Raw genomic sequence first — 23430 nt, forward strand, 5'->3', positions numbered from 1 at the left:
TACCTTAACATTTGTTTGCTACTAAATTCCTTGTAACACAGTTCGCACTGCATATATATAATAAGAATTTAATAAACTTCATATGGGATACGCCATGAAATCCTTTACGGTGTCCTTAGCCCAGGTCGCCATAGTTATCAAAGCGCCAAACCGTTCTGCGCGCTTCAAACCACACATTTCCTCATATAGCTCCTTTACGCGTTCATGCAGCCGGTCGATTTCTTCCCTTTGAATTTCCACTGTGCGCTCCAAGTCCCTCTTTTCCGTAACTACAGCTATGACTGCATTGGCTGCATTTGCGTGCTCCATATATATCAGGAAACAAGTTCCCTTCGAAAGAAGGGATATAAATGGACCCAGATCACATGCCTTGTAACGCTCTCATCGTAGGACCCACCGGCTGCGGAAAGACCCAGTTCGTGGTAGAGCAGCTTCTAGGACCCTTTAGATACCGTTTCGACTATATCGTGCTGCTTTGTCCCACCTACGTGAATAACCGCACCTGGACGGGCATAGGAGTGAAAGATGACGACTTCTTCGTAGATATCTTAGACCCTAACGAGTTATCTGGACATCTTAAGTTTTGGCACAAACGATTCCCCAAGAATACTCAGACACTCCTCATATTGGACGACATTGCCTGCGGGGACGACGTAAAAAGACGCACGTCGGAGCTCGTTAAACTCGCCTTTAGCGGTAGACATGACAACATTAGCGTTTGGTTGCTCTCGCAGCAGCTTACCAGCGTCTCTAAGCCCTTTAGGGAAAACATAGGTTCACTTGTCGTATTCTATACTCCAAGTAAGTCTGATCTGGAAACCATCTTAAGCGACTACGGTGGCGAGATATCCAAGGAACAGTTACACGAATACATGCGGCATTTGAAGACGCATCAACATTCCAAGATGATCTTCTCTTTGAGGTTTCCGTATGACGTTAACATATATGGAGATTGAGCAGTTGATAGATGAAGTCCCCGCACAGCTAGATGAAAGTAACCTTAAGGAACAACTTAACATCCTTGTGTCTTCTGGGAAGTGCAAAGAAATGATAGGCAAGGAACGTACTCATGAGCAAGTTAATAAGCTGTCGGAAGAGGAAGTTAAGAAGTTCCATAAGAGGTACGAGGCTGCCCTTGCGAGTAAGACCACGGACGCCGTAGCAGACTCCGCTATCCGACTTGCCACCAAGCTTCTCGGACTTGCACTGCCCATAGACGACGTGGAGCAACTACAGAAGGGCATAAGAGATGACTATGTTATCGCCCAAGAACTTAAGATAACCTGTGGGTGGTTGTCTTTGAAGTGCGGTAAGTTAATGGCAGTCGCCTCTGCGGCACTTCACTTAGCGCTGGAAAAGTATCAAAGGGACGTGGCAGCTTGGAATGAAAAAAGACAAGCTTACAGGGATTGGTTGGACAAGAATTACCAAGACAAGATGCAGGCAGACAAGAACTTTGAAAACACAGACTACGCCTTTAAACTCTATGCACAGGCGCACCCAGACTTTAGAATGAGAAAGCCTCAGTTCAAGAATTACTACCAGCCTTCTAAGAAACAAAAAGACAATGAGTTGGTCTTCGTAGGAGTCGTAGCTCAGCACGTCGACTTGAAGGAACTTACGACATCTTGGAAGGACTTCAAGAAGGACAGAGAAGTTGAAAGGATATTCGAGGCAGCACTTGCCGAGGAACCTAGTCAAGTACCTAGTTAAGTCATCCATGGGAGTTACTCAGGTCACCAGAAGTACCTAGTCAAGTCATTCCTAAGTACTTGGTCAGGTCGCGCCCAGGTTATTTCCAAGTCGTCCTTAAGTCATTCCCAAGTACTTGCCAAGTCCTTCAAGTCCTTAGATATAAATGAGTGAACCAGAGTCGAAGGTAGAGCAACCTCGGGAGAAGCAAAAGATCACCAAGGCTAAATCTCCAGGTAGAGTCGCGGCGGGGAAGAAGCTCGCGGAGATGAATAGGAAGAACACAGCCAAAAAAGAAGAAAAAGAGGAAAAAGAAGAGGAATCCTTCATTAATCCTGGGTACGTCATTGGCGCGTTGGGAGTTGCTATAGCAGCAGGCAGCCTCTACTTACAATGGCGGGCTACGAAACCAAAAGTAGAACCCGTGCATGTGACGCAGGAGCCCCCAAAGCGAAGCAGGATCCCCGTGATGGAATAACATTCTCGCTCTGTAATATAATGTCAATCGCGTTATTGAAAACTGTTGAAGAAGCAGCTATTATTACTTCCATTGTTGCGGGTATTGGTTGGGTAGGTAAGAAAGTGCTCAAAGAAGACTTTACTGAAGACCCAAGCAAGAGCTTTGCTAATTTTGCTAAGATGACTGCTGCCGTAGGCGGGGCTATCATGGTAAAGGATTACCTGCGCAAGGAAAAGTACATTCCTAATGTATAAATGGCTACCTTGCTTGCAGGTGGAGTTATTGCAGCTTTAGCATTCACTGGAGCTAATTATGGCGGTCAGTATTTGGATAGCTTAGTCAGAGGCGATCACAGCGGAGCCGCCGAAAGGAAGAGACACGACTTAGCGCTGGAAAAGTATCAAAGGGACGTGGCAGCTTGGAATGAAAAAAGACAAGCTTACAGGGATTGGTTGGACAAGAATTACCAAGACAAGATGCAGGCAGACAAGAACTTTGAAAACACAGACTACGCCTTTAAACTCTATGCACAGGCGCACCCAGACTTTAGAATGAGAAAGCCTCAGTTCAAGAATTACTACCAGCCTTCTAAGAAACAAAAAGACAATGAGTTGGTCTTCGTAGGAGTCGCAGGGCTGGCAGGAGGCGTGGCTTTGGCGTATCTAATATAATGATCGTCTTTTTGGAAAGCGATGAGAATAACTTTACCACTTATCTGAATCCCCCCATCAAAGCCTGTAAGGTCGGACTCATAAGTTGCTCTTTGTACAATTCTTGGTATAATTTAGTCAATGGCCTGGTCACCGTACTTAAGGCGCCTGGCAAGTATGAAGGCGAAATGCTGCCCGATGGACATTACACACCAATCACCCTTGCTAAGGAGCTCGCCAAACGCGGTTATACTCTCACCACGGGATTGCCGCACGAAATGGCCCTCAAACATAATATGCCAAACTATTCAGTAACTTTTGGAAAGTTTGACCCACTGGGATCTTTATTATGTGCCTCGGGCAAGAAGATTACCGACACGGCCATACCCGTGAAATGGAAAGTCGCATCCTCTTACGAAGTCTATTGCGATTTGGTCCATAGTTACGACAATGGAAAAAAGTCTTCTCTTATGTCCAAGTTCCTGCCTAAAGGTAATCCATTTGACCTGGTAGAATACACTCCCATTTCTTTGAGCTATGATTTGTCTCATTTGGTAGAAAGCATAAACGTCACCATCAAAGTGGACGGAGAGACGGTGGATTTCAACGGACGCCAGATCAATCTCGTCCTGGAATTCATATAATGGGTCGAACTGAGGACAAACTTAAAAGGATTTACTATGGGCCCGAAGGCTATTGGAGAGGAGCGTCAGCTATCAAGAAACTAGCAGCCGCGGCCAGGGTATCAGAAGAAACGGCTAAGAACTGGTTAAAAAGACAAACCCTCTGGCAGGTTTATCTTCCCGTGCCCAAGTACATTCCCAGGCCCAGCTTTACCGTAAATGCCCCCAATGAAATTCATCAGGCGGATTTGCTTTTCTTGCCGCACGACAAGGTGAAAAGAAAGACCTATAGGTACGCTTTGACCGTAGTTGATATCGCAAGCAGATACAAGGACGCCGAACCCATAACCAGCGAGGATTCTGGGGAAGTCGCAGAAGCCCTAGGTAGGATTTATAAGCGCGTTTTGAAATGGCCCAAGCTGCTGCAAGTGGATGCGGGGACAGAGTTCATGCGCGTGGTTACTAAGACCCTGAAAGACCACGACACTAAGATTAGGAGAGCCGAAGCAGAGTACCACAGGGGTCAGAGCATCGTCGAAAGATTCAATAAGACCCTGGCTGAGCGCCTCTTTGGGTACCAGTATTGGAAAGAGCTGGAAGATCCCTCCAAACGCAACAGGGAATGGACTCAGAGGCTCCCCCAGGTCGTCGCGGCTTTAAACAACGAGGCGGCCAGGGCTACGGGAATAAAACCCAAGGATGTCATAAAAAAGAAACACGTGGAACACAAGTCCTACGTCAGAAGTTCGAGGGCGGTCGGACTGAAAGAAAAAAAGGTCCCCCGCGACATAGTGGTCAGATACCTCTATCAGCCGGGGGAACTCGAAGGCGGCAGTAAGAGAGCCACGGATCCTAACTGGTCTTTGGAAACGTATGAGATTTCGAAGTCCGTCACCAAGGAAGGGCAACCCGTCTTGTATTACCTAAATGGCCCAAGTCGCGGATTTGTTAAGGAAGAGCTGCTCATAGTCCCCAAAGGCTCAGAGTAGTGCTGCTCCACGCGCCCGATTACACTCTAGGCATGTCAGCCTCACGTTGCCTCTGCAATGCCCGCGTTTATTATTTATGCGATCCACGGAAAACTGCTGATCGTCATTTGAGTCAAACCTCCATAGTAGAGGTATGTTACATTTGGCACACCTTGCCCCTTTCTTATAGACGTCGTCCACGCATAAGTCAAAGACATGACCCTTCTCCTCGTCGTGTCTTTTGTAGCGAAGGAGTTTCTTGGCAATGTTCTCCTTTGCTATGTCTTCTGGGGTGCGGTCGTAACGCAGTTGCAGACCCCAGGCTCTTTTCAGCTGTTTGGCGTACTCCACACGGCTTACGGCGGTGTAGATAAGGTTGCTCCAACACAGCCGCTGGTCTATGATCCATAAGGTATTACATATTATATCTTTTTTATTTATTTATTTATTTACAAACATTTTAATTGAAATTTACAAGCTTTTCTTTTTTTTAAAATATATATTCATTTACAACTTAAAGAGTAGCACACTAAGTGTGCTACACGAGATTTTTCTACAACATGATTTATATTTTATGATTTACATCTTTTTGCATCTTATGATGAAAAATTTCCATCATTTTAACATAATTACTAGTATAAATATATTGATATTAGATTACAGCACACACAACAACAAGCACAAAAAAACATATATATAAATATAAATACACGAACAAACATAACATTTGGCAGTTATTTGATTATATCTAGTGCGAGACATATTTTCCCCCATTTCTTTTTGTGTTTGAAAATAACGTTATTCTCCTTGGCTACCTTATACTCAATTCTTTCATTTTGTCTCAAAACATTTTGTATAAACTTTAAATTAGGAGTTTTCTGGCTCTCTCTTGCTTTATATAAACACATTTTGTATGTTAATATGATATAGTTGATTATGGTATCATCTACACCTAAAATAATATTGGATTTATTACATTCTGGTAAGTGAATATCAAAATCAAAGAGCCAATTACTCAATTCAAAATAAAAGTTCATTGATTCAATGCATTCTACAAAGAGATGATCAATAGTTTCAGGATATAATGAGCAAAAAGAACAGGACGAGTACTCCAAAATTTTAAAACGGTGAAGATCCCAGTTGAGATATAATATATTATTCAAAATCTTGTATTGAAAATATCTCGAGTATGTATCGATTGCTGGGGTATAAATTCTGTTATAAATTTTGTTCCAGTCAAGGGGGTTCAATTCTTGATTCATTTTCTTGGTTATTTTCTCTTGCGATGTAGGAGGGCAAAATTTCACTTCGATAAGGTATTGATAAAACTTATGTGTCGCAACGCTTTCAAGTTCTATCCTATCATTCCTTAATTCTAAATATAATTTTGAACTAGTTTTGCTTTTTATCTTGTTTATGTTTTCATTCCTCATCTTTTTCCATAATGAAGGAATTGCCGAGATTATTCCTGCCCACCTTATGTAGTCCTTCTCTTTTAGGCCTTTGTTTTTTGCATATTCCCATGTTAGATTGTAACTTCTATCGTATAGATCGTCAATTATATTTATATTACAATTGGAAAAAGCCTTGTAAAAGACTGATTTATTTGCAATTTTAATGTATTTGTTATTCCAGAGATACTGCTGACCTACTTTAGTAGGACTGTTAACTTTTTGGTCAGTTATTTCTGCCCATCCTTTTAGAATCAATTTATAAAAAGTGGGAATATTTGTAGGAATTCGTTCCTGATTGAAGTTAGTAAAGTGAAGTCAATAAAAGTAGATGGAATTAATCGGAGTTGTGTTTTGTTTTTTTGCAGATAGAACTAAGCGTGTAGCCCACTTAAAATAATTTGCTTTCAAAATTGAATCAAAATCGGGACATTTTAAACCCCCATCCGAATAGTCACCAATTAACGTGTTATGCTTAATTTTCGGTTTTTTCCCGTTCCATACAAAATCTTTTGTCAACCTTTCAACTAAATGAATAAAATCCTCAGGGACTGGAATGAATTTACATACAAATAAAAGTTTAGGTATTGCAAGAGTACGAAGAATCAGAATCTTTCCCAAAACAGTAAGATTCCTTGATTTCCATATAGAAAGTGTTGTTTGAAAATTAGTAATTATACGTTTCATCATACAAAAAATTATCATTATAAGAGAAGTAAATACCCAGAATTTTGATTCCTTTTTTATGAAAATCTATCCAATTAATATCTTTAAATTGCTTTGGTTGGTCACGGTTTTCCCTTCCCAACCATCCTGCTTCTGATTTCTTCCTATTCAGTCTTAATGACGAAAACTTATAAAAACGATCCAACTCTTGAAGAACTTTTGCAAGTGACGACTCATTTTGCATAAAAAAAGTCGTATCATCTGCAAAGAGAACTAGTTTTTTTTCTTTACCATCAATATTTACTCCTCTAATGCTTTCACTTTGTCTAATCATGATTGCCGTGATTTCCATTGTCAAGATGAAGATATATGGGGATATAGGATCCCCTTGTTTGGTTCCCCTTCCGATGTCAAAGAAATCCGTCGCTTTTCCATTATTTAAGACACAGCTGAGGTTATTACTCAATAGAATTTTTACCCATTTAATAAAATTATCCGCAAAACCAAACTTTTCAAGGACTGCAAATATAAAGTTGTGTTTGATAGAGTCGAACGCTTTCTCAATATCGGCGGCGAATAATATAGGTGATATATTATTAATTTTCGAATATTCCATTAAATCGCTAATTACACGTATCGGTTCATCAATATTTCTTCCTGTGAAGAAAGCGGCTTGTTCCGGATTTATTAAAGCGGGTAAGATCTTTATCAAACGATTACTTAAAACTTTACTGCACATTTTCGTATCCACATTTATAAGATTGGACGCCATGCATCCATAAATCTATTATCTTTCCCTGGTTTTTCAAGTAATGTTATAATTGTTTGTTTCTGCGTAGTAGACAGAGAGCCAACTTTAAAATTTTGGTTATAACACATTATTATGTCTTCTTTTCCATTTAGAATTGTCCGTTTTGGAACACAAAAAAGTTTTCTGAGGTATGGGGGTTCAAATCCGCTCCTGACACTGTAAGATTCCTAGCTAGGCCACACTAAACACTTTGATAATGAATTTGAGCCCAAGACATAGATTTGTACTAGCAAATTAACCATGACTCATGAGGGGTAACATCCATATATACAATGTTTGTGGGTACAAACCTGATGGTGTGTTATGAGGTATTCAGCAATAGGAATCCGACCACTGCGTAGAGCATCCATTAATGTAGTCGCTCCACAGCTGTCAGAGACATCAGGCTTGTAATATCAGTTGTCTACTATAAACTTCACTGGTTCAGTCTTACCATGAATAGCTGTATGTGTACCAAAATATAATTTAAAAAATTGATTAAATAGAGTATACTGTTTTCTTCATATGTTTCTATCAGTATTAGATTGAAGGGGAGGTCATTGAGTTCTCATTGTCTATTGTCCTCTTCTTAAAGTGATGATAAGGTTGGAACAAATAGATTTTTTCGAGTTTCAAATTCCCGCTCTGTTAATTGATCACAGATCATCACCTAAGGCCAAGGGCACTAGGACACCGAACGTGGTTGGATTTCAATAGTTTTTTTTTCCTTTCGATTATTTGAATTAAATTAATGTTATACTTGTTTACTTATCTTGTCTCCGTGTTGGAACTTAAAGTGAATTTGATTAACAAAATTAACTCTAGGACAGTTGAATATTATTGAAGTAATGAGCATCGCGCCGTCGTGTTGTTGGTACAAACAGATTCAAGTATGGAACAGCTTAAAGAAGTAACTCTCATCAGCTATTCAAACCGTTTGACCTTTGGAAGAAAACGGCGGCATCATAACAGTGAAGAAACATGGACACAAGATTAAGTAAACAAGTATAATTTTAATTTAATTCAAATAATCGAAAGGAAAAATACTATAGAAATCCAACAACGTTTGATGTCCTAGTGCCCTTGCTCAAGCTTTGCCTCATATCAATCTCTAAATATCCACAGATACCAACAGTAAAGTAAAGAATGCAGAACTTCAACTATACAAATACTTTGAAATTTCTTGAACCTTCACTGGAAACATAAATATGCATAAAATTGAGGAAAGCCCTGAGCAACCGAGAACTCAATAGTAAGAACTGGTATTAGTATCAACAGAGGTTTAAATCTTCTTCGGGATTTGAGTAGGGGGGGATGTCACTTGATGTGAATTCTTGTATTTTTTAAGTATTCCTGGTTTGAGGTAGAAGGTGAGGCGGGACTAAAGGATAATAATACATGAAGGTAAGAGTTAATTACCGAGAACGGAGGCAATAAGCTATATACATCCCGAGGGCCGCAGGCCCAATGTTCGAGGTAATTAAGTATTTTATTTATTAATTGAGAAGGTTTTCTATCAAATGCTGCTCATTATAAATGTGAAGTCTATATATAGTTATTAACCGGGTTAATAACTAACTATATATTGACCTCGCATTGATAATGAGAGTCATAACGAAAAATCAAAGCCTTGTGAATAACAAATAAAACCGTGTCAATTGAGAAATAATACGATTTTATTTACCCAGGGTAACCTAGATTGTCAGCACAGTTCTACATTTGTTATCAATATTAGGGCCCTGAGTGCATAATTGCCATTCCGACATCCCCCATACTTAATTAAAAAAATTTAAGGCATTTGCCACTCCTGATTGAACAGCCGAACACCTTACAGGCTTTTCAAACCAATTGACAAGGCAGCCAATAAATTGAATAAAAAACCCTCAAAGTACAGGAGAACCAACAAACAACTCTTCTCACATATGAAACCTAGTTCAACAGGGCTCGAATCTGGATCACATTGTTTCCCACTTATGAATCCTTACATAATGAGCCAGCCCCCCTCCCTATATGAATGCATAGTGTCAGTCAGTCATTGCTGTGTGTAGAGGAGTATGTCCATTTTTGCTAAATCTTTTGGCGAGGATACAAATTCCTTCAGCTTTTTTAGTAAGCATTCTAAAATATCAACATGCCTTTCTCTAAAAGAAATGAAAAAATGTAGATATTTTTTAAAAAATTGAGAAGAGAAAAAAATTTTGAGGAAATACATACTGTAAAATTGAAAAAAAAAAAAAAAATTCTTGAAGAAACAAATTCACATAAATAGATACCATTGTGTGGTACACCTACTTGCAACAACGTTGACATATGAAAATAGAACATTAGTAATTAAGTGAGAAAGGAATACATTAAAAGACAAAAGAAAAAGTTCAGCTTCAGTGATCTTCTTTTGTTTTTTAATATAATTCCTATCCCACTAAATCACTAATGTTCTATTTTCATATGTCAACGTTCTTGCAAGTAGGTGTAGTTCCAAAAAAATTATCCATACCCCCTTATGGAGGAATTTTTTAAGAAACCCCCCTACCCACGGCTGTTTCCACTCAATAAAAAATGGACATTAGGTTTCAGTCTTCGGAATGTGCAGAAAAACGCGGCCAAACTGTTTTGAATCGAGGCTGTAGTTTCTGTCATCGAGGGTTTGAGAGTCGGAAGTTCGTAGATCCTTAAAAAAAATGATTTTTCCCCTCAAGATCTTTAAATACAACAAAGTCATTTAGCAGGATTGGTAGGATGCTTGTAAAATTGAGTGCTCCCAAGTTTGGAAGTAGATTTTTCCCTAAATAAAACTTGACTTCGTTGAGTTCTTAATCTGGACAACGTACGAGCAAAATGGCGGTTATGGTCCACATGGTTCAGAAGGTTGAGATGTTCAGCGTAATTGCTTCAGGAATGGAAGTTTTCCAAGTCTCAGGTGAGTCCAAAACGCAAAGATATGCTGTCAATGTAATTAAATATGAGAAATATTATTTATGTCCATTTTTTTATCGAGACATTTTCGATTTTTTTAAATAAGCGTATTGAATTCGAAGCTAATAATAAGCTTAAGCTTAATTTTAATATGGTCAGTGAAACTGAACTTATTTAGCTTACGATCAATTCTGAATCACCTTTTAATAGCTTCGAATACAGTAAACGATTGAGGTCTTGATTTTTAACGCAGTTTAGTGCTGTTCATACAGCTGTAAATTGTAGATAATATTATGCCAAGCTTGTGATCTACAGATGATGTATTACATCATGTATGTAAAATAAGATAAACAAAGTAGTTCATTGCACATTTCCCAAATTATGTTTTCGGACAAACAAACGATTATTTGAGATTTTTTGGATTGGTGGCAATATGATTTTCTAATTAAATTTTCATGACTCTATTTATAAAAAAGTCATCTACAGTAGTGTCTACTAGTGTCTATATGCGTGCCACTTAATTGATAAGCTTACTCACATTTCTAAAGTGAAGCATTGCCAAGTTTCATTCTTCTTTTTTCTTTCTTCTTTTGATTTCTGGAATTAGATCTCGATTAACAGGGTTGCATCTTCTGTTATGCTCTTCTATCATACATTTCAGCTTTTCTTCTTTGTTCCTAATGCATGAATATGTTCTGGAAAGTTCATTAAATTCGTGATGAATGGATTCTGCACCTTGTTCCCCAAGCAGTCCAAGACCTGTGTTGAATCTTCTTACCCATTCAAGGGCATGATCTTCCAAAAAATGCATTTTGGGTAGGACTGGTGCATGCGGAAAAAATGCTCTATACAGCTTCATGAACAATGACACATTTTGTTCTGTAAAAACATAAATTAAATTTATGAATGAATTTTTTACATCTTATTTTTATTCCAACATATAAGTTCAAGTTTAAGATATAATTACCTAACTCAGCTATTTCATTTTCTTCAAGCTTTCGTGAGCTATTTAGAGTTCTGTGTACTTTGCCAAAGGTTTGAAGAACTTGTCCGAACTTGTCAGAAATTAGTTCAGCTTCTATCACATCTTTTTTCAGCAATTGACTGCATACCAGGATAGGTATTTGTTTCAGTTGATCTATACTAGTAACCTAAAATTAAGAGTTTGAGTTAGTGTATTTTCTTAATACTGTCATTCTGAATTTAGTTTCAATTTTACTGGTTCAGATTTTAGCTGTTTTTTTTTCTAAACTAACAATAAACTACACAATTTGATAGGGCCACTAGATTTACACAGAGTAATTTTCATCCAGGCCATTTCTAGATCAAATTATAATTTTTTATGAGTTGATTTTTATTACTTTTTATTACTGTTAATTACCTTCAGACATTTATTTGTGTGATTTCCATTGAAACTACCTCCATGGTAGGCTTGTCTTTCAGCCCCTATTTTCTTGAGTACTCTTGCTAGTTCTTGCACACAGGGACCATCCTCATTGGGTAGTACTGGAACAGAGACCGAGGCCATACGTAGTGTCTGAAATGTGTTTCACAATATGATTTATGCAAATTCACCTCTAATTAAAAGAATATCAGTAGTATACTATGGATTGAAATAATAAGAGTTTTGTTTTACATTGAAGTTTTCAAAGTACAGTATGAGAGAATACCATGTTGGCCTCATATTACAGATAATTTTATCTACTCACTAAGTCATTAGCTTGACTGCGTAGGCTATCTGCCCTGTCTAACAGAAATTCCACCTGTTCTTCATTGTTGAATCGCATTGCATTATAGGATGCCATTGATTCCAACTCTTGTGCTTCTTCCAAAAGGTTGGACTCTTGGTTTTTTAAATTTTGATGGACTTTGATTCCTTCAATATAGTTTTGGAATTCATGATTTCCAATCTGTATTGTTTTGCATTAAACTGGATGAGTGTTTTACCATGAAATTAATTTTGATGAATGATTGTTGAATCTCACCTCTCCATCTCTAATTTCATTTGCAATGTGGATGTCTAAAGTATGAAGTTCTTGCACAAGTAGGTCATAGAGTCTATTAAAAATTCCAATGCTGATATGAAGTCCAGGCAAGCAAACCTTAAAAAGACATTCATCAAATCCCATTGATTAAAATTAATTGTTTTTCGAGTGCTCATATGGATTGGTTGTTCTTTATCTCTGCTGGTGCAGTATTTAAACCTTAGCATTAGTTTTTCTCCTCATCTATTTAGGTTAAATACCTATTTTCATTACAAACAACAGTGTTCAAAACTTCATATAATTTTATATTTGAATTTTTGCTATTAGTTGCTATGGAAACTGTTTTAAAATTAGTCTGCCTACCTGTTCGATTGGGATATCAAATAGAGGTGGTCGGATTGCATTGTTAAACATTTTAGCCTTCTTGATATTTGACCCTGCCTCTATGAACCATTTGTTGTCCTCTTTCAGAGTTTCTATAGTTCTGCTTGGTTTCTTTCCTCTCTCATCAAGTGACTCTTGCATTTCAGTTTGAGTTATCAAACACCACAAACAACAGTATTTGCCTACAATATTATAATGCATGTGTTTTACATTGTTAACAATAATCAAATGCTAATTTATACTTTTATATATAGATTGCCTATTCATGTAACTACTGGAAATTCTTCATTGGTTTCCTTTTTTGGCACTTGCATTATGGTAAGTAATGTACAACTGGTAATAATTGATTTTCCCTAATTTTATACTCACCACTGGCACCAGATATTCCAAAGACTGTGCATAGGAAAGCGTAATCTCCATAAAAAAACAATTTAAAGGACAAGTCTCTGTAAAGCCAAAAAATTGATTTTCATTGTAAAATTATAAATTGGTCAAAGATACGCACAACATTTTCTTAATTTATTTACTAGCAGAAAAGAGAACTTATTAACGGGGGAGGAGGGGGGGGTTGGTACATGGACTGGGTCATGATAGGGGATCGGAGCCCCAATAACCCTCACCCTATCTAAGACGCAGTGATATCTTAGAACTCCATGCCCTATTCAAGACAGATTGAGACTCAAGCAGAAATTCTATACCTTTAGGTCAAAATTTATTACCCTATCTAAGACACACTAAAGTGAAAAATTATGATCCTTGCCAGGACAATAGTCCCTATTCAAGACAATTTAAAATTAAACATATAAATGTATATATAAAGTTAAATGTGTATCAAAGACAAGAAGCTCAATTACCATACCCATATAGCAAATACATAGGGCTTATTTACCTCCATGTCTCTTGCTGTAAACTGGTCACATCATCCTGGTACTGTTTCAAAGCAATTTCAAGATTGTGAATAGAGTCTGGAGCTTCAAACATTGAAAAAACCACTGTATTTTTGATGGAATTTAGGCTAGCAACATTAGCCAGTTCAAAGCCCATCTTAACACTTCCTCCTCCTTTGTCACCTCCTACTTTTACCCAGATTTCATCACTTGGCACTAGCCCATCATGCCAGGTCAGGCTGTTGTGTCTAGGTTGCAAAAAATGTTTTGAAGAGGTACATTAACTATATTTACAAAATGTGTTTTAACTTGTGGCTAGTACATTGACTTTTTGGTGTTAAAATTAGTTGCCATAGTCAATGTGTTTATTTTCCTTTTGACTACCTATCAATAATATTATAGTACAACAACTTACTTGCTGTGCTCTTCAAGATAACCAAGAACAAGGCCATGTAAATTTTGAATCATAGCACACTCAGTCATCCGTATCTCCGTCCCCCCACCTGATTTGGTAAAAAGAAATGGCATTCCCTCACAGTAAACATCCTTAATTTTTTGTTTTTTCGATAACACTCTTTGCTCCTTCTCACTAGCCATTTGGACACCCCAGCTGTCTAACCACCTAAAAGAGTTTCAAGAATAGTCAGGATTAATTGAAAAGTTTTAGCCAACATGTTATACCTAAGAAAAATTAGTTTCATACATGTAGGATATTCAAACCTTCTAATGTGCCGCATTTTATTCCAGGGAATCCCAAGCTCAGTTTTAATGGCCAACCCCTGTCCTGGTGGCACTGACAGCTTCACTCCAGACAACTTGATTAACTCTTCTCTATGAGATCTTTTCATTATTTGAATATCACGGATATGTTGAGCCTTCATGTCCTCGTCAGACCCACCACTGATGTTTTTTTCGAACATTGTAAAGCACCAGTGCTCTCCGTTGTAAAGTTTTTTTGCTAGCAGTAGAACTGCCAACATGGGCTTGCTTGGCAACTGAGAGTTGAAGGGGCTGTTAACAGGATTGAGTTATATATTATTTGTGGTATGTTGATGGTGGATATATTTTCATATGAGCATTAATTTGGATTTTGTCATCCAAGTTAGACATCATTGCACAATATTGAACATGTAAATAGGATAGTTATTTTTCTAGGGTGTGAGATTAGTGAAACAAAACCAAAGGCGTATTGTCTAATTGCTATTGGATATTACTGGAGTAGAACATTGAGAACTGAAGCAAATACCTCTTAAGTGCCTTTCTTTGGTTCATGCATGAGTGAATCCTTAGTTATTAAGTAGCAGATAACTGATATTTTTAAGCACTACGTAGCTAGTTATTCTTTTACGCATATATGACCTGCCCTCTATTGAACTGGGCTTTCTAATTTGGCCTCGATTATTTTTAAAATCATATTCTGATGCCATATTTTTTCAGTCATTATTAATAAAATAAGTAGCAAAGAACTTTGTAATGGGAACAACATTATGCCCAAATGAGGAAGATGTAAGCTGGGGGTACTCCCATGTAAAAAGGGCAGGATGATCATTAAAAAAATAAATTTAAACCCTAAAAGATACTTTACAGTTAGGGCGTGGTCCTGGTTTAATTTTAGCCCTAAAAATACCACTTTGAAACAGGAGATAAATCATATACAACAAAAATCATGAGAAAACCCACAGGTTTTCCTTTTTGAGCCCTAAAATAGGGAATGACTTATGATCTCAACCTCAATCCTCTCAGCCCTTTGTTATGTGGGAGTAATTACCCCCGGAGGTTTAAGGTACTTACAGTGCCCCCTGTTTTTAAAATTATCTGTGATGAAGTAGAGTTGTTCATTTTTCTTTTCATCAAGTGAGTTGCCAGAATTTCCTCGGAAGATGATAGAGGAGCACTACAAGGGGTTTTCAATACTTCTGATACCGTGGTACTACATGGTTGAGCCAGGTACTTTGTACAGCTTTCCTCGTGTTTTTCAAGACAGTCAAGACGTACAGGGGTTTTACAAGAAGAACAAGACACCAGAAGGGAGCACAAAAGGTTTAAAACTAAACGGGGAACTTTAGAAAGGGTCTCAACACTGACAGGGTTTTTACAAAGGGGGCAACTTGAGGAGTTTCCAGTGTTATATATCCATTCGGCTATACATTCATAGCAGAAGTGATGTTCACAAGGGCATTCTAAAGGCCTGTCAAGAACTTCTTTACAGACGGAACAGACAAGTTCTTCTGGTGGTAAGACAAATCGCTCAAGAGCTGGCATTTTACTAGTAGTGGCAACGGGAATTATTTCCTTCGGTATAGCGTTTGTTATTTCTTCTAAAGAGTCGAAAGAGGTTTTAGTAATTTGTTTTTTCTTGGCCGGGCGTCCCCTTGATTTCATATTTTTTCTTTTTCTTCCTCCATTCTGAAATGTCTTAAATACTTTGCAGATATCACATGAGTTATCTTGATGAGGAAACCACTTAAATATAAATACATCTTTGGAGACTTTCAAGTTGTGATGTACTTCCCGTTTGAAACACTTAATGTAACATTTATTGCACATTTTAGTCGGATAAATGTCTGAAATATCATTTTCGACGTCCACACCGAACGTAACTAAAATTTTCTCTGCGAACTTATGGCATTCTCTGAAATATTGTTTTACTTTGCTTCCGCTATACTCCCCACAAATACGACAACAACGCTGCAGGTTTTCGTGATGGTACTTCTGCGAACCTGTGAATCCACATATTTACGATACCAAATATAAGATGAAAAAAAATGGACATTAAATAATTTGAAAAGAAACACAAAGTAAAAGAAGTATAGGTAAGAATTGTTGCTTACCTGGTCCTGTAAAAACTTCCATTAAGCTCCCATTAGACTTCAAAAATCACTTAATTTATTGTCTTTAAAAGGACGACTACGATCGTACTTCGTAGTTACAAAGATTTGAAAATGATATTTTTTCGTTAAAACAAAATTTCAAAATACAAAATCGAGAAAGAAGGCTTGCAGGTACCTCTGAAATATATTTGCTTTCAAAAATAGTTTGTGTTTAGTGAAAAAATAAAGGTTTTTTTCTCATGGCGAACGATTTTAAATTCGGCGCCATTTTGGTTGCTAGCGAAAGACGTGCATAGCAACATGGATTGGCCGAGTAGTGGCCTGAAACCTAATGTCCACAACGAAACAGCCGTGTACCCCCCAGAAATTCCAATTTTCTTCCATACAAACTCTGTAAATTTTTTTCTTTCTTTGACCCCCCTACTCTTCGGAAATTCCAAATTCCTATGTGGGGTGGGTATGGATGATTCCAATTTTCTTTCATACCAACTCCGTATTTTTATTAATCTTCATACAACCTGCCCCTGTAAGAACTACTTACATAAAATTTATGATCATTTGCATAAATTGTAATTTCTATTTTTTGGGCAAAATCACTTGTAAGTAACATACAATAAGTAACATACAGCGTGTAGTTCAAGAAACTATCTACATATGTACAACCCCCCATGAAGAAATTTTTTAAAGTACCCCCCAGAGTGTAGTTTTTACATGAGAATTCATTAATTCAGTTTCCCCCTCCTTCTATCCCTTACCATTTGTTTTTTGTTGTTTTTTTTTTAAATTATCTGGCGAAAACTTTTATTTAATATTACATATACCCCTGGAAATACAGTCCTGTACAGTCCTTTGACTAAATGTTGTCGTTTGATCGGCTTCATCCCTACGCGCCTAGACCGAAAAGGATCATGGGGATAATTAATTCACACTTACTAGCTGCCGCATATGTTATCAAGCACATCTTGAGCTCGCTGTTTCCTTTCCCATTTAATTTGCTAAAACATGCCTTGATCATATGGCGAAGATTTAAATTTGGGAGCAGTTTGGATGACGCAAGTTCTGGGTAAGAAAACTGAAGAAGTGGCAATGTACTTGGCGATATCTCGTCGTGCTATACAACGTTACATTTCTAAATTCAATGCCCACGGAAATGTGGCACCAGCGGAAATTAGTCGCCCCTATAATAATTCATCAATGCACCCGCAAGTTGAGTATGCAATCATGGAGGCAGTCTTAGAACATCCTGAGAAAACACTTTTGGAAATTGCCAATAATATTTATGAATGAACTGGCAACGAATATTCTCTATCTGGAATTTTTCGCTATTTTAAGCGAAACAATGTCACACGTAAGAAGGTATGCATATTGTTTGCACTTCACATTTTAGTCATGATTATGTCAAGTTAACACCCGATACTTTTTCAATTCATTGTCATCGACTGATAGAGAACAATTAATCATTTCTGTTAATTTACTTGTTACCCTTTTCGGTCTAGGCGCGTAGGGATGATCCGATCAATGACAACGTTTAGTCAAAGGACTGTATACAAACTTAGTAGGGGAGGGGATATAATTAATTGTGGGGAGGGGGGAGGGGATATAATTATTTGAATTACACATTGGAAGATAACAATCAAACACTCGAAGATGGTGCCAAAAACTCAAATTATCATTATATATGACCTGTATGGCCCTGTTTGTGCACTCTACATAAAGCCTTAGGAAAAGGCCACATGATGTGGGCCAGACTAGTTGATGTGAGCTGGCCAGAAAAAACAGTCAGGCCCACCTTAATATGTTTATCAGTCGCTGAGCTTGGCACATACTGTACAGCATGACCATAAGTCAAATATTTTTCTATCCGGCCCTCCCCCTCAGTCAACAAGCACACATGATTTATTGTGTAATTGATGCTTTAACCTTCTTTTATTGTTTAGTCATCCAATAAAATCTACATCATTGCATTTTGTGAGATGTTGCCACAATACACATATACCAATAAATATGCATTCAAAATTATGGATGCTTTGGTTTGATACATGTGATCCAGACGTATATTGCGAAAAGTGTATTGTGTAGTTCCAGAAATTTTCCATACCCCCACAGAGGAATTTGGAATTTCCAAGGGGTAGGGGGGGTCAGAGAGAGAACAAAATTACAGAGTTTGTATGGAAGAAATTGGAATTTCCTAGTGGGTTGGGGGGTCAGAGAAAGGACAAAATTACAGAGTTTGTACAGAAGAAATTGGAATTTCCTAGTGGGTTGGGGGGTCAGAGAAAGGACAAAATTACAGAGTTTGTACAGAAGAAATTGGAATTTCCTAGAGGTAGGGGGTTAGAGAAAGAACACAATTACAGAGTTTGTATGGAAGAAATTCCTACGTAGCAAATGCCTCCATGGGCAGTATCCATAATTTCTGTACTACACATTATAAGGTACTTTACTGACAGTGATACATGCATCAAGAGTTCTACTCTACTGCTCTAACCACATGCTCAAGGGGTCAAATCGAAGGACCATGGGGTGTAAAAATATATGTTATATATTGGTGTATTTGATTTGCAATTAGCTCAACGCTTTTTTTTTTTAAACAGTTAGAAACTGATGTACTATGATGAAATGCCTGTTTGAAGCAGTATTTTCAATTGTACAAAGATGTTTTGTTGCATTTGTGTTAGAATGTTGCTTTGTCAGGCTTTTTTATAGAAAATATATGGGAAATAAGCAAATGAAGACCTAAACCTCATTTTCGAATAACATTTTTTGCTTTGGGTTAACACTTTGATTCCACTTACATCAGTCATCTCCACTTCCAAACAAGTTAAACTTTCTGAATACCAAGATTTTAGTCTTGTACAACAGCCTTTCTTCAGGAAAATAGTTTTTGGTGCTCACTGCTTGAATACTAAAATAATTCTCTCTTAAAATATAGCAAATTTTACAACCCATGATCCTACATTTTGACCACTTCAGCATGTGGTTAGAGCAGTACAAAGGATCTCTTGATGCATGTACATTACCTTGCTGCAATATGGAAACTGTCCCAACCATCCTTGTTGCATTGTACCAAACTGGCTCCAGCTAAGACAAGCACATCAATGACAGCAATATTAGGTTTTGTACAAGCAAGCATCAGTGGAGTCCTTAAATGAACAAATTGAACACCTCAGTCAATATCATAAAATCTGATTTATTATTATTTTAGCAATTTTTTTGGGGGGGGGGGGGGGGTGGGGGTTTTGTTGTCAGCCCATTGTCAAATATATAATTATGGAATTTTCTGAATTGAAATTTAATGCTGATTCCAAATCTGGAAAGAAAAATTGGGTGTCCCAAGCTTGTTTTCAAGATAATCAGTATTTAATGTAAGTCTATGTGTGAGCTTTTGAAGCAAAATTGGCGCGACCGGAAGTGATTAGAAAAAAATAAGATTCATAAGATAATAGTTATTTGCAGACTATATGATTGCAAGAATGAAGGCTAGTCAATCATTTTACAATAATACGTGGATATTTTCAACAAAAGGACAAAGAGATATAGTGATTTGTCATATTTTGTAGTTTTGGTGCTCTTAAAAAATGTCATAAAGTCAATCAAAATTCCCTACAAAAATTATTTTTTTCATGTGTTAGATTTTTCAGTGGTTTTTGAGCTTGTGCACATCGTGGGCTCAAATCGAACGTTCAAAAGTAGGCAGCCACCTTAAGCTTAAATTTAGCTTAAATTTCTATCGTAAACAAAGCATGACTTCATTATAAAATAGAGCAATCATAATAATTAACAAATAAAACAGTTTTTTCCACGGTCCATCCAGTAATAAAAGACATAAGCAACAATGAAGTGTAAAAAGAAAGACGATGGTAGGCAAGTGCTTTCAGCACTTTCTAAGCACTTTATTACTGAAGGAAACAAGGAAAAAAGGTGTTTTAAGTGTTTTGTCGTTCTAGGGCTTTCACACTAATTGGGAACACTTCACTCACACAGAGTGCAAACAATATAACCATGAAACTTTAGTAATGCTAAATAGCACAATTTCATGCAAATTCCATTGTTTCCTATTGTTTAATTAACATTTGTGTACTATTTAGTAATTAGTGTTTCCACTTCCACTTTCCGTTTCCACTCTACTACCACTATATTTAATATTCTATGTACACAACACTCAAGTCACATGTTGATTTTTTATGGAGGAATTTTTTATGACTGGTTAGCAGTATATTCCACTAATATAATACCCATAGTTTTTAAAAATAGATTTTGTGCAATTTTCTTATGATTATTCTTTGCAAAGTTTACTGAGCACATGCAGATGGTATTAACAACTGTTTTCTATTTCACCAATAGAATAATAAATTCAATAATAGAGCACAGTTGTGGACCGATCAGAGCATGTGTACTATCTAAGCTATCTAATAACATAGAATATAACCAAAGCATTCAGACTTAAGCCAATCAAATTAAGAGCAAGCAATGAAAGCAAGCAATATTTTTTCTGGCCTATCTGACACAGACAAGTTAGACATTATCAAGAACTTATGTTTATTGTAGTTTGCAGCTTTTTAGAGGTGGTGGCTATGTCAGAGCCCTACTGCCGGGGCATTGAATATTACTGAATAATAAGCAATTATTGGATGAGGTTGAGCATGATATCGTAAATTATATGCCACTTATCACCCGCACTCTTGGGGTTTAACATTGATAGGTGCATTAGGTTAAATATCCACACTAAATATAAATCTACTTACAAAACAGTCGGGTCTCCTCTAGCAGTCAAAATCAACACCTATATTGATCAACAACTTTACACAGTCCAGGTGTACTCCATAGGCAGCTTCATGTATCGCCATTTTACCTTCACCAAAGTCCATTCCATTCCTATGTAATATCTCTAATACTTGGAGTCGGCCATTTGTCGCTAACAATAGCCGCATTATCTTCAGATCTTTCGTGTTTTACGTTAATAATACGTCTAGGATCATCGCTGGTATTGATCAACTCCACAAACGCGTCTATATTTCTATCCTGTATTAGCTTTAACGGCTTTGGATAGTCCATTATCTTGTGAGGGGTACTCGACTATAAAAACCACATATCTTTGCCAATGTTGTCGAATATATCTAAAGTTAAATCCAAACCTCTGCATAAGAAATGCACGAACTTAGCATTTTTGAATAATCCAGTTTTCTGATTTTGATTAGCAATGCGAAAGAATGGGTTCAAGCTTAGCTACGGTGAGAAAGAAATGACCATGTTAGCAGACGTGTTAGCAAGTGTTAGACATCCGCCATGTTACCCGTTCAAATCCCGCGCGTTTCCCGTTCTGCGTGTGTTGATTCGCCGCTAGTACCACAGCAAACCCATACAAGCTTTTAGAACAGAATGCAATTTAACGAAAAAAATTGCAATAATAAAAGCTAATATTTACTCACATGAAGTGTTGTTTACGTCGTCCTTGTTTTTTAAGTAGTGATTTCAAGCCATTTTAGCGATGTTTTAAAGATCTTCGTTTCCCAGTTCTCAAATCTTGTATAGGCTTCCTGTGGTAGTACCGCCTGTAGTATCAGGCCCCGTCCACACTATGCCGGATAAATTTGAATCCGCAACTTTCACACCGAAACCGAAAAAAAAGTTTTCCGTCCACACATAAAATGTTTCGCGTCCATACTAGTACGATCAAGGGCGGCAAAAACGCTTCATTGCACATCTGAGCATGTGCACCGAAGCTGAAATTGAGCCCGCGGTGAATTTTTAGCCTTCCCGCCATGTTCCCATGACAATCATGACGTCATCGTATTTAAAAAATGTCGGATACAAAATGTTCTCCGTCCACACTAATACGGCTAGCCGGCGTTTTCAAATTGTTCCAATCAGGGAACGTATTCGAAAAAAATTCGTTTTCGGTGAAGAATTGTTCCGGATTCGCCCGGACTAGTGTGGACGGTAGGCCTAACCGAATAAATAAAAATTCGGATTCAAATTTATCCGGCATAATGTGGACGGGGCCTCAGCTTAGGGCAGTTTTCGTATGACCGTGAAAAGTTTACGGCACGAACACGGTCGTGACACGGCAAGGGATACGCCAGACCAATCACATTGCGCGTGAAGAAAATCAGCCAATTAAAATACTAGAAAGCATCACGGTCACGGCACGTCACGCTTACGGCACTGAGCTTATGGATCTAATGAACTAATGCTTATGAGCTATTATTAAACGACTTAAAATTTATATTTTATAAGCGATACACACATGTGCGGGTGATACACCTTACAAACCTGAAAAGACACGCGGGCAAAACATCAGCTGTTCAGCATGGAAGTCTTATTTTTCCTTGTGGTTTTCCTACTAAAACGGAAAACATCGATCTGCTTCGATTCTCCTCTTAGGCCCTGTTATGGTCTTTGTCAAAGGTTCTTTAGTTATGGGTGTGATAGGGTCCTAGGATTTGAGTTACGGGTATTTCGGATTTAGTGTTCTTGGAGGAATGGAATGGAATGGAATGGAATGGAACCGAGGCCAGGATGTTATCTTCATTTATGTGGACGAGGATTTTCGTGAAGATTTTCTTTTACAATGGAGAACGAGGTATAGGCTTGAAGAAGACGGAAATCATTGCGCTATATATAAAATATATAATCCCTTTATGTAAACAGCAAACGCCCAGCAACCTGACATCAGGTGGCTCTCGTGTTGCAAAAATTGACAGGCACAACATAAGTAATATACTTAGGAATAACGGTCCAAAGAAAATTGATGGGGGAGTCGCAGAAATTTTTGTTGCATGATATTTATTTTTTTGGCTCAACCCTTGCAGGTTTTTTTTTTTTTTTGCGTACAGTTAGATATTTTTCTTCCAGCAGAAGAGGTTGCGCGATATATTTTTTTTTTTTGGTTGAAGTGCCAACTTTGGAGCCAGTGTGAACCCATCGTTATTACAACCTGAAATGTTCGATTCGTGCACAGAAGAGGAAGAAGACTATTGTTGTTTGAAGCTAAGTAAACACGACGACCCGACACAGACTGATAGAGCCGTCCCATTTTAAGGAACTCAATATAAGACGTCTGATAAAAGCTAGTCTAAGAATGTACATTTGCACGAAATTGGAAAAAATATAAGAGCTTTATTGTCTTA

General features: G+C 37.6%; 1 protein-coding gene and 1 long non-coding RNA gene across 2 annotated transcripts; both read right to left on the reverse strand.

Annotated features, from left to right (window-relative positions):
* Window positions 1-6979: 6979 nt before the first annotated feature.
* Window positions 6980-21557, reverse strand: LOC148907766 (uncharacterized). The gene is made up of 3 exons (XR_016120885.1): window positions 21046-21557; window positions 19321-19443; window positions 6980-7763 (listed from the first exon to the last, which is right to left on the reverse strand). It is a non-coding gene; the product is annotated as an uncharacterized LOC148907766 (long non-coding RNA).
* Window positions 14482-16433, reverse strand: LOC148907767 (V(D)J recombination-activating protein 1-like). Its single transcript, XM_089035368.1, has 2 exons — window positions 16301-16433; window positions 14482-16189 (listed from the first exon to the last, which is right to left on the reverse strand). Exons 1-2 carry the CDS (start codon window positions 16320-16322, stop codon window positions 15234-15236), a joined length of 978 nt encoding a protein of 325 aa, XP_088891494.1. The 5' UTR covers window positions 16323-16433; the 3' UTR covers window positions 14482-15233.
* Window positions 21558-23430: the final 1873 nt, after the last annotated feature.

This window comes from Actinia tenebrosa, unplaced genomic scaffold (assembly GCF_029948245.1).
Source record: "Actinia tenebrosa isolate PJP-AT-01 unplaced genomic scaffold, QUT_ActTen_1.0 PGA_scaffold3__52_contigs__length_22856419, whole genome shotgun sequence".
Lineage (NCBI taxonomy): Eukaryota > Metazoa > Cnidaria > Anthozoa > Actiniaria > Actiniidae > Actinia > Actinia tenebrosa.